Genomic DNA, 11,702 nt, shown 5'->3' with positions numbered 1-11,702 from the left:
CGGGTGGAGAAGGGAATCCAGGATTGTTATCCCAAAATTTTTGGGGTCTGCACCGCTGTTGGAGCCACCCACTACGAGACCTTTGATGGCAAGAGGTTCATCTTCCAGGGAACATGTGTCTACCTGTTGGTTGGATTGTGTGAGGACACCCAAAATTTGGTAGGATTCCAGGTGTTGGTGCAGAATGGCCACCAGAGTGACAACCTCATGTCGTCCATCGCCGTGGTGACAGTCAAAGTCTACAACAAAACCATCAGCATCAGCAGGGAACACCCTGGAAAAATCATGGTGAGTTTAGGAAATGATCCCTTATCTTTTCACCACATTCTCCACTTCATCCCAAACCTCATCCCATTAATGAGTGATTAAATCTGAAATGTATTTAAATCAACATCATTTGGGTGTTCCAGCTGTTGAAGGCAGAATTGGAATTATCCATCAGACCGAAATTGTATCAATTTTTATGGTTTTCTCCCCAGATCAGTGAGTGGTTGGTCAGCCTCCTCTTGGGACTTGGACCTTCTCATAATCTTAAATCCCAAATTTATTTCAATTCAAAATTTAATTAAATCAATGCATTTTGGTTGCTCTGGCTGTTCCCATGGTTCCTTCCATGGTTTTCCATCCCATGGTTCCTTCCATGACTTCTCCCATAGTTTCTCCCATCTCATGATTTTTCCCATGGTTCCTTCCATGGTTTTCCATCCCATGGTTCCTTCCATGACTTCTCCCATAGTTTCTCCCATCTCATGATTTTTCCCATGGTTCCTTCCATGGTTTTCCATCCCATGGTTCCTTCCATGACTTCTCCCATAGTTTCTCCCATCTCATGATTTTTCCCATGGTTCCTTCCATGGTTTTCCATCCCATGGTTCCTTCCATGACTTCTCCCATAGTTTCTCCCATCTCATGATTTTTCCCATGGTTCCTTCCATGGTTTTCCATCCCATGGTTCCTTCCATGACTTCTCCCATAGTTTCTCCCATCTCATGATTTTTCCCATGGTTCCTTCCATGGTTTTCCATCCCATGGTTCCTTCCATGACTTCTCCCATAGTTTCTCCCATCTCATGATTTTTCCCATGGTTCCTTCCATGGTTTTCCATCCCATGGTTCCTTCCATGACTTCTCCCATAGTTTCTCCCATCTCATGATTTTTCCCATGGTTCCTTCCATGGTTTTCCATCCCATGGTTCCTTCCATGACTTCTCCCATAGTTTCTCCCATCTCATGATTTTTCCCATGGTTCCTTCCATGGTTTTCCATCCCATGGTTCCTTCCATGACTTCTCCCATAGTTTCTCCCATCTCATGATTTTTCCCATGGTTCCTTCCATGGTTTTCCATCCCATGGTTCCTTCCATGACTTCTCCCATAGTTTCTCCCATCTCATGATTTTTCCCATGGTTCCTTCCATGGTTTTCCATCCCATGGTTCCTTCCATGACTTCTCCCATAGTTTCTCCCATCTCATGATTTTTCCCATGGTTCCTTCCATGGTTTTCCATCCCATGGTTCCTTCCATGACTTCTCCCATAGTTTCTCCCATCTCATGATTTTTCCCATGGTTCCTTCCATGGTTTTCCATCCCATGGTTCCTTCCATGACTTCTCCCATAGTTTCTCCCATCTCATGATTTTTCCCATGGTTCCTTCCATGGTTTTCCATCCCATGGTTCCTTCCATGACTTCTCCCATAGTTTCTCCCATCTCATGATTTTTCCCATGGTTCCTTCCATGGTTTTCCATCCCATGGTTCCTTCCATGACTTCTCCCATAGTTTCTCCCATCTCATGATTTTTCCCATGGTTCCTTCCATGGTTTTCCATCCCATGGTTCCTTCCATGACTTCTCCCATAGTTTCTCCCATCTCATGATTTTTCCCATGGTTCCTTCCATGGTTTTCCATCCCATGGTTCCTTCCATGACTTCTCCCATAGTTTCTCCCATCTCATGATTTTTCCCATGGTTCCTTCCATGGTTTTCCATCCCATGGTTCCTTCCATGACTTCTCCCATAGTTTCTCCCATCTCATGATTTTTCCCATGGTTCCTTCCATGGTTTTCCATCCCATGGTTCCTTCCATGACTTCTCCCATAGTTTCTCCCATCTCATGATTTTTCCCATGGTTCCTTCCATGGTTTTCCATCCCATGGTTCCTTCCATGACTTCTCCCATAGTTTCTCCCATCTCATGATTTTTCCCATGGTTCCTTCCATGGTTTTCCATCCCATGGTTCCTTCCATGACTTCTCCCATAGTTTCTCCCATCTCATGATTTTTCCCATGGTTCCTTCCATGGTTTTCCATCCCATGGTTCCTTCCATGACTTCTCCCATAGTTTCTCCCATCTCATGATTTTTCCCATGGTTCCTTCCATGGTTTTCCATCCCATGGTTCCTTCCATGACTTCTCCCATAGTTTCTCCCATCTCATGATTTTTCCCATGGTTCCTTCCATGGTTTTCCATCCCATGGTTCCTTCCATGACTTCTCCCATAGTTTCTCCCATCTCATGATTTTTCCCATGGTTCCTTCCATGGTTTTCCATCCCATGGTTCCTTCCATGACTTCTCCCATAGTTTCTCCCATCTCATGATTTTTCCCATGGTTCCTTCCATGGTTTTCCATCCCATGGTTCCTTCCATGACTTCTCCCATAGTTTCTCCCATCTCATGATTTTTCCCATGGTTCCTTCCATGGTTTTCCATCCCATGGTTCCTTCCATGACTTCTCCCATAGTTTCTCCCATCTCATGATTTTTCCCATGGTTCCTTCCATGGTTTTCCATCCCATGGTTCCTTCCATGACTTCTCCCATAGTTTCTCCCATCTCATGATTTTTCCCATGGTTCCTTCCATGGTTTTCCATCCCATGGTTCCTTCCATGACTTCTCCCATAGTTTCTCCCATCTCATGATTTTTCCCATGGTTCCTTCCATGGTTTTCCATCCCATGGTTCCTTCCATGACTTCTCCCATAGTTTCTCCCATCTCATGATTTTTCCCATGGTTCCTTCCATGGTTTTCCATCCCATGGTTCCTTCCATGACTTCTCCCATAGTTTCTCCCATCTCATGATTTTTCCCATGGTTCCTTCCATGGTTTTCCATCCCATGGTTCCTTCCATGACTTCTCCCATAGTTTCTCCCATCTCATGATTTTTCCCATGGTTCCTTCCATGGTTTTCCATCCCATGGTTCCTTCCATGACTTCTCCCATAGTTTCTCCCATCTCATGATTTTTCCCATGGTTCCTTCCATGGTTTTCCATCCCATGGTTCCTTCCATGACTTCTCCCATAGTTTCTCCCATCTCATGATTTTTCCCATGGTTCCTTCCATGGTTTTCCATCCCATGGTTCCTTCCATGACTTCTCCCATAGTTTCTCCCATCTCATGATTTTTCCCATGGTTCCTTCCATGGTTTTCCATCCCATGGTTCCTTCCATGACTTCTCCCATAGTTTCTCCCATCTCATGATTTTTCCCATGGTTCCTTCCATGGTTTTCCATCCCATGGTTCCTTCCATGACTTCTCCCATAGTTTCTCCCATCTCATGATTTTTCCCATGGTTCCTTCCATGGTTTTCCATCCCATGGTTCCTTCCATGACTTCTCCCATAGTTTCTCCCATCTCATGATTTTTCCCATGGTTCCTTCCATGGTTTTCCATCCCATGGTTCCTTCCATGACTTCTCCCATAGTTTCTCCCATCTCATGATTTTTCCCATGGTTCCTTCCATGGTTTTCCATCCCATGGTTCCTTCCATGACTTCTCCCATAGTTTCTCCCATCTCATGATTTTTCCCATGGTTCCTTCCATGGTTTTCCATCCCATGGTTCCTTCCATGACTTCTCCCATAGTTTCTCCCATCTCATGATTTTTCCCATGGTTCCTTCCATGGTTTTCCATCCCATGGTTCCTTCCATGACTTCTCCCATAGTTTCTCCCATCTCATGATTTTTCCCATGGTTCCTTCCATGGTTTTCCATCCCATGGTTCCTTCCATGACTTCTCCCATAGTTTCTCCCATCTCATGATTTTTCCCATGGTTCCTTCCATGGTTTTCCATCCCATGGTTCCTTCCATGACTTCTCCCATAGTTTCTCCCATCTCATGATTTTTCCCATGGTTCCTTCCATGGTTTTCCATCCCATGGTTCCTTCCATGACTTCTCCCATAGTTTCTCCCATCTCATGATTTTTCCCATGGTTCCTTCCATGGTTTTCCATCCCATGGTTCCTTCCATGACTTCTCCCATAGTTTCTCCCATCTCATGATTTTTCCCATGGTTCCTTCCATGGTTTTCCATCCCATGGTTCCTTCCATGACTTCTCCCATAGTTTCTCCCATCTCATGATTTTTCCCATGGTTCCTTCCATGGTTTTCCATCCCATGGTTCCTTCCATGACTTCTCCCATAGTTTCTCCCATCTCATGATTTTTCCCATGGTTCCTTCCATGGTTTTCCATCCCATGGTTCCTTCCATGACTTCTCCCATAGTTTCTCCCATCTCATGATTTTTCCCATGGTTCCTTCCATGGTTTTCCATCCCATGGTTCCTTCCATGACTTCTCCCATAGTTTCTCCCATCTCATGATTTTTCCCATGGTTCCTTCCATGGTTTTCCATCCCATGGTTCCTTCCATGACTTCTCCCATAGTTTCTCCCATCTCATGATTTTTCCCATGGTTCCTTCCATGGTTTTCCATCCCATGGTTCCTTCCATGACTTCTCCCATAGTTTCTCCCATCTCATGATTTTTCCCATGGTTCCTTCCATGGTTTTCCATCCCATGGTTCCTTCCATGACTTCTCCCATAGTTTCTCCCATCTCATGATTTTTCCCATTCCATGGTCTTTCCCATCTCATAGTTTTCTCTATGTCATGACTTCCCCCCACTTTTTTCCCATCCTTTTCTCCAACCCGTGGCTTTTCCCAATCTTTATGTCTTATTTCACCCAGCCCATGGCTCATCCTGCTCCACTTCCCCTCCCAGACCCCTGCAAGTCCCTGCGCTGCCGCCCCAAGGAGCGCTGTCGGCCCCGTGGTGCCCAATCCCAGTGCATCCCGGCTCTGGTCGCCACGTGCTGGGCTTGGGGTGACCCACACTTCCGCACCTTCGATGGCCTTGACTTCGACTTCCAAGGAACCTGCACCTACACCATGGCCGAATCCCATGGGAATGACCCTGGGCTGGTGCCCTTCAGGGTCGAGGCCAAGAATGACATCCGTGGTGGAATCCAATCTGTGTCCTATGTTTCCTTGGTCAATGTTGATGTCTATGGACAACGCATCTCCTTCCGCCGGAATGAAGATGGAAAAGTCCGGGTGAGTTGGGTGGAAATGTGGAAAATTTGGGCTTTTTCCCAACTTTTTGCTTCATCCAGCTCTTCCCTGCCTCCTTCTTCAGCCAGCCAGTGCCAATGTTATTTTGAGGTAAATCAGTCAGATTGGGAGGTGGATTGTTGAAATGTTGGGATATTTTGAGAATAAAATCTTGGGATATGTCAGGAATAAAAAGTTGAGAAATGGTGAGAATAAAATATGGGGAATAGAATATCTGGAAATGTCAGGAACAGAATGTTGGAATAAGATGTTGGGATTTATTGGGAATAAAATGTTGGGCGATGTCAGGAATAAAACAGGATATGCCAGGAATAAGATGTTGGGATAAACTGGGAATAAAATTACTGTGGGGTGTTTGTATATTTTGGGAATAAAATATTGGGTTATACTGGGAATTCTATGTTGGGATATGTCAGTAATAAAATAGCAGGAATAAAATACTGTGGGGTGTTTGTATATTTTGGGAATAAAATATTGGGTTATACTGGGAATTCTATGTTGGGATATGTCAGTAATAAAATAGCAGGAATAAAATGTTGGGATATGTAAGGTGTAAAATGTTGGGATATGATGGGATTTAGTGTTGGAATTTGCTGGGAATAAAGAATTGGGATATGTGGGGAATAAAATATTCAGATACATTGGGAATAAAATATTGGTGTATGTTGAGAATGAAAACATTGAGATAACTGGGAATGTTGGGCCTCTGGCAGGTGAACGGGGAAGTGACGCTGCTCCCGGTGCTCCTGGCAGACGGGAAGCTGAGGGTCCGTCCCAGTGGGCTTCGTGTTGCTCTGGAGACAGATTTTGGTCTCCGGGTCTCCTATGACTGGAACTGGCACCTCCTGATCGACCTCCCCAGCAGCTACTTCCGCCATGTCCGTGGCCTCTGTGGGAATTTCAATCTCAAGCCCCTCGACGACATCCCCGAGGCTGGTGACAACATCACCGCCATTGTGACATGGGCCAAAAGCTGGAAAAGTGCTGACTCTGAGGCTGACGACCCGATTTGTTGGGATTATTGCGATGGAACGTGCCCAGTGTGTGATGAGGAGAAGAAGGAACTTTATGGTGGGAACCACTATTGTGGGATCTTAAAAAAATCCTTCCAGGGGCCCTTCAGAGCATGTCACAACATAGTGAAGCCTCACGACTTTTATCGTAACTGCCTGTCTGACCTGTGCCTGAGCAATGGGGCGAGGTCAATCCTCTGCCAGGTGCTGGAGACGTACGCGGCAACATGTCAGAAGCATGGGGCCATGGTCCATGACTGGAGGACACCATCGGGATGCCGTAAGGGCTGGGGTTTTCTTTGGGAAGGGAAGGAACCAGAGTGGGGGAGGATGGGTACGAAGTGGGATCCAGCCTTCAAATCTCTCAGATGGTCCTTGGAAGTTCTCCAGAACTTTCTTCTGGTGCTCCAGACCCTTCTTGTGTCCCAGACTCCATCCCATCTTTCCAAGACTCTATGCCACATTTTCCAGATCCTTCCCACATGTTCCAGGCCTTTATCCTTGTGTCCCAGACCCCATCCTGCACGGCCCAGACCCTTGCCACATGGCTCAGACCTTATCCCACTTGTCCCAGTCTCTTCCCACATTTCCCAGACCTTCCTCCTTGCATTCCAGACCCTTCTTGTTTTCCAGACCCTTCCCCATGTTTGAGACGCTTTCCCAGCCCCAGGCTGCTGTGTCGAATGCTGTCTACTCCCCTAATCCCTCCCTCACCCCACTTTCCTCCCCCTGCAGCCTTACCTTGCCCTGAAAACAGCCACTATGAGTCCTGTGGCAACGCCTGTCCGGCCACCTGCTCCAACCGAGACAGTCCAGCCACCTGTGACCAGCCCTGCGTGGAGACCTGTGCCTGTAACACTGGCCACGTGCTCAGTGGCGGGCAGTGCGTGCCAGTGTCCCGCTGTGGCTGCACCCCCAACGGCCGCTACTACCGCCCTGGCGAGGAGTTCTGGGGTGATGACACCTGTCGCTCCAGGTGCAGGTGTGACACAGAGCTGGGAATGGTGGTGTGCGAGGACTCGGGGTGTAAGCCGGGTGAGGTGTGCACGGTGGTGAAGGGAGTGCGGCAGTGCACAGCCAACAGCCGGTCTATCTGCGTGGCCACCGGTGACCCCCACTACACCACCTTCGATGGGCGCCGCTTTGACTTCATGGGTACCTGTGTCTACCTGTTGGCTGGGCTCTGCTCCACTGACCCCACCCTCATCCCCTTTGCTGTCACTGTGGAGAACAATCACCGTGGCAGCCACCTGGTCTCCTTCACCAAGGTGGTCACCATGGAGGTGTACAACATGTCCCTCAGCCTCAGCCAGGAACATCCCCAGAAGGTCAAGGTAGGGATGAAGAAGGTGATAGGGGTGGTTCAGAGTCATTGCATGGTATCTGGGGAGGGTTCAAGATCATGGTATAGTCTTCAGGTGCACTTCAAGGTCATCACATGACACCTCGGTGGAGTTTCAAAGTCCTTTTAAGGTGTTCAGGTGGGTTTCAAGGTAATTGGGTGGCATCTGGGTGGGCTAAAATGTCATCTTGGTGGCCTTCAAAGTCATTGGATGGTGTCTTGTTGGGCTGTAAAGCCCTTGTGTGGCATCTGGTTTTCAAGGTTGTTCCATGGTATTGGGTTAAGGTTTCAAGGCCATTATATGGTTTTCAGGTGGGTTTCAAGGTCATCATGTGGCATCTAGGTGGTCTTCAGGGTCATTCTATGACCCTTGGGTGGGTTTCAGCTTCATTGCATGACCTCATGCCACCCACGACTCTCTTTCCAGGTCAATGGTGTCCTGTTGGACCTCCCCTTCACCCACAACCACCAGATCCAGGTGTCCCTCCGTGGTGTCCACGGCTTCATCACCACTGACGTGGGTGTCACTGTCACTTTTGACTGGTACAGCTATGCCCGTGTCATCATCCCCAACACCTATGCTGGCGCTGTCTGCGGCCTCTGTGGCAACGCCAATGGGGACCCCCACGACGACTTTGTCACCCGTGATGGCCACCATGCTGACAATGAGACGCACCTGGGCGATAGCTGGAAGGTCGGCGATGTCCCTGGGTGCTCACCTGGGTGCAGCAAGGGCTGCCAGGTGTGCAGCGACGCCCAAAAACGTGCCTACCGTGGGGACAAGCACTGTGGGCTGCTGGGGAAGAAACGGGGGCCCTTTGCCGCCTGCCACGACGTCATCGACCCCACCCCTTATTTGGATGACTGTCTCTTTGACGCCTGCCTGTACGAGGGGCACCAGGACACCGTGTGCCAGGCCATTGGTGCCTATGTTGCTGCTTGCCAGAGCCAGGGCGCTGCTGTGCGGCCATGGCGCACGGCCGCCTTCTGCAGTACGGGGGGACTTGGGGGGCTTGGGAGAGTACAGGGGGGTTTTGGAGGGCAGAGAGAAACACAGAGGTTGGGCAAGGAGTTTTGGGCTGTCCATGGAGGATTTTGGGGTGTCTGGCAGGGGGAAGGGGGGTTGGGGCTGTTTGGGGGGGCTTTAGGGTGTCCATGTCAGGTCTGAGGTGTTCCCAGGGGTTTTTGGGTCTCCATGGGGAGCTTTAGGGTTTCAGTGGGGGTTTTGGGATCTACACAGGGAGTTTTGGGGTGTCCATAGGGGGTTTGGGGTCTGCACGAGGAGGTTTGAAGCTTGGATGGCAGGTTTCCATGTCAGGTCTGAGGTGTTCCCAGGGGTTTTTGGGTCTCCATGGGGAGCTTTAGGGTTTCAGTGGGGGTTTTGGGATCTACACAGGGAGTTTTGGGGTGTCCATAGGGGGTTTGGGGTCTGCACGAGGAGGTTTGAAGCTTGGATGGTGGGTCTTGGGGTTCAGACAAGGGAGTTTTAGGGTGTCCATGGGGAGTTTGGGAATTTGGGGTCTGCATGGGGAGTTTTGGGGCATCCATGGGAATTTGGGGTGTCCATGAGGGTTTTGAGGGTTTGCAGGGAGTTTTCTTGTGTCCGTGGGGGTTTTGGTGTTTCCAACTCCTCTCCCTTCCTGACAGGCCCCGTGTGCCCCCCAAACCAGCACTATGAGCTCTGTGGCTCCCCCTGCCCCCCCACCTGCCAAGGTGAAGCTGGACCCCAGGACTGCTCTGATGCCTCCACGTGCTCCGAAGGTTGTTTCTGTGATCCCGGATTTTTCCGGAGTGGGGATCACTGCGTGCCCCTCCCCCAATGTGGCTGTGTTTTGGAGGGCCGCTACTACCCTCAGGGGGTGCAGTTTTACCCCGAGCCCCCCTGCACCCAGCGCTGCGTCTGCTCTGAAAATGGGGGGCTGGAGTGTCACCCCGCTCCAGGCTGCTCCAGGGACGAGGAATGCACAGTGCGGGATGGGGTGCTGGGGTGCCACCCCCGCACCTGCAGACAGTGCCAGGTTTTGGGGGCAGGGGCTTACAGCACCTTCGATGGGCACCTGGGGAGTTTTGGGGGATCCTGCACCCTCCCGCTGCTGGAGTTGGAGAGGGGTGAGCCCGAGGAGGAGCTGGAGCCCATCACGGTGGCCTTGGAGCAGGAGGATGTGGAGGTGCAGCGGGTGACGGTGATGGCGCACGGGGTGACTGTGGTGATGCACAGGGGACAGCAGTGGGAGGTGATGGTGAGTGGAGGGCCTGGTTTTGGGGGCAAAAAGGTATTTGGGGGGCAAAAAAGGGGATGGAAATGGGGTTTGGGAGGTGCAGCAGTGAAGAAAGGCCGGGTTTAGGGAGAAAGCTCTGACTTTGGGGTGCATGCCCTGTTTTGCAGGTGCAAGCCAAGTTTTGGGGGCAATGCTTTTGGGGGTGCAGGCCTGGTTTGGCAGGTACAAACCCTGCTTTGGGGGGTAAAAATGGGTTAGGTGAAAAAGAAAGGGGTGAAAATGGGGTTTTGAGGGACATGGCAGCAGGGGAGGGGTTGTTTGGGTGTGCAAGAGCTGCTTTTGGGGTACACACCCCACTTTTGGTGTGCACTCTGGGGTGTACAGACCCTTTCTGGCATGATAACCCTGGGTTTGGGGTGCAAACCATGATTTTGGGGTTGAAAACGCTCTTTTCGGAGTGTAATCACCCCTTTTTGGGATGTAAACCATGGCTTTGAGGTGCACAGAAGGAAGTGCAAGACCCTGTTTTTGGGGGTGCAAACCCTATTTTGGGGGGTTAACCCCACCTTTGGTGGTCCGACTTCCCTTTTGGGATCCTCACCCCTCTCTCCCCCCAGGTGGATGGCGAGCGCCACTTGCTGCCGCTGTGGCTGCGGGGGGGCGCGGTGGGGGTGGCGCAGGTGGGGTCCCACCGGCTGCTCCAGGTCCAGGGGGGCCCCAAAATCCTCTACGACGGCAAGGCGTATGTGGTGCTGACGCTGCCCCCCCCGTCCCGCCGCCCCCGGGGCCTCTGCGGCAACTTCAACGGGGACCCCAACGACGACGGCCCCGATGGGGGGGCTCTGGGCAGGCCCCCCCCCCACTGCACCCACCTGGTGCCCGCCCCCAGCTGCTCCCCGGCCCAGGCGCGGCGCTGCGCGGTGCTGGCGGACCCCGAAGGACCCTTTGCGGGGTGTCACGGGGTGGTTCCGCCCCGCACGTACCTGGTGACCTGCGAGCACCAGGTGTGCAGGGTGGGGGGCGACCCCTGCCCCGGCTTTCAGGGCTATGCAGCCGCGTGCCAGGCAGCCGGAGGTGCGCTCCGGGAGTGGCGGGAGGCCACGGGTTGCCGTGAGTACATGGAGGGGTTGGGAATTTTGGGGGGGTCGGGAATTTGGGGAGACAGGAAGTTTGGAGTTGGGACTTTGGGGTGGTGAAGTTTTGGGAGGATGGGAATTTGGGGGTCAGGATTTTTGTGGGGGCAGGAATTCTGCAGGGAATGGAAATTTTGGTGGGGGTGGGAATGAGCAGGGGCTCATTCCTGCATGGAAAAAGGGGTACATGTCCGTATTGCTAAGCCCCCATCTGGGAAATGCCCCAATGAGACCCCCAAAGGGGACCCCCCGCCCCCAAAAACGGGAAGCCTGTGCCCCCCAGTGGAACCCTGTGCAACCAGTGGGGCCTCCCTGATGCCCCCAAATGGGAGCCCCACAGGACCACCCATCCCAAAGATGGGATGGCACTGATCCCAGAAGACACCTACTGACCCCAGATGACCTCCCATTTAGCCCCACTGCCCCCCTTGGCCCCAGATGAGCCCCCATTGACCCCACTGACCCCCTTTGTTTCTTCCCTCCCTCTCCCAGCCCTCACCTGTCCCCCCAAGAGCCGCTACCAGCTGTGTGCCCGCACCTGTGAGCACACCTGCGCAGGTGTGTCGGCCCCGCCCCCCTGCAGCGAGCGCTGCTTTGAGGGGTGTCAGTGCGCCGAGGGGCTGGTCTCTGACGGGGCGCGCGGCGGGCTCCCC

The 11,702-nt window shown here is 51.7% G+C and overlaps 2 protein-coding genes across 3 annotated transcripts in view; both read left to right on the top strand.

Moving 5' to 3' along the window:
* LOC108445800 (IgGFc-binding protein-like) overlaps positions 1–384 on the top strand; it is a 1,278-nt gene extending 894 nt beyond the window's left edge. For both annotated transcript variants that reach the window (XM_017730621.1, XM_017730622.1), the window contains exon 2: positions 1–384. This exon ends at the window's left edge or, in 1 of these variants, runs on beyond it. In XM_017730621.1, the coding sequence (XP_017586110.1) occupies positions 1–369 (369 nt within the window). In that variant the 3' untranslated portion in view covers positions 370–384.
* The window catches only part of LOC103613132 (IgGFc-binding protein), a 23,623-nt gene that overhangs the window by 8,528 nt on the left and 3,393 nt on the right, over positions 1–11,702 (top strand). The window contains exons 6-11 of the mRNA XM_017730615.1: positions 6,238–6,635; positions 7,091–7,689; positions 8,125–8,689; positions 9,345–9,937; positions 10,534–11,026; positions 11,542–11,702. Of these exons, the coding sequence (XP_017586104.1) occupies positions 6,238–6,635; positions 7,091–7,689; positions 8,125–8,689; positions 9,345–9,937; positions 10,534–11,026; positions 11,542–11,702 (2,809 nt within the window). The remainder of the gene's footprint in view (positions 1–6,237; positions 6,636–7,090; positions 7,690–8,124; positions 8,690–9,344; positions 9,938–10,533; positions 11,027–11,541) is intronic.

This window comes from Corvus brachyrhynchos, unplaced genomic scaffold (assembly GCF_000691975.1).
Source record: "Corvus brachyrhynchos isolate BGI_N302 unplaced genomic scaffold, ASM69197v1 scaffold893, whole genome shotgun sequence".
NCBI lineage: Eukaryota > Metazoa > Chordata > Aves > Passeriformes > Corvidae > Corvus > Corvus brachyrhynchos.
This window is presented reverse-complemented; position numbering and strand designations above follow the sequence as displayed.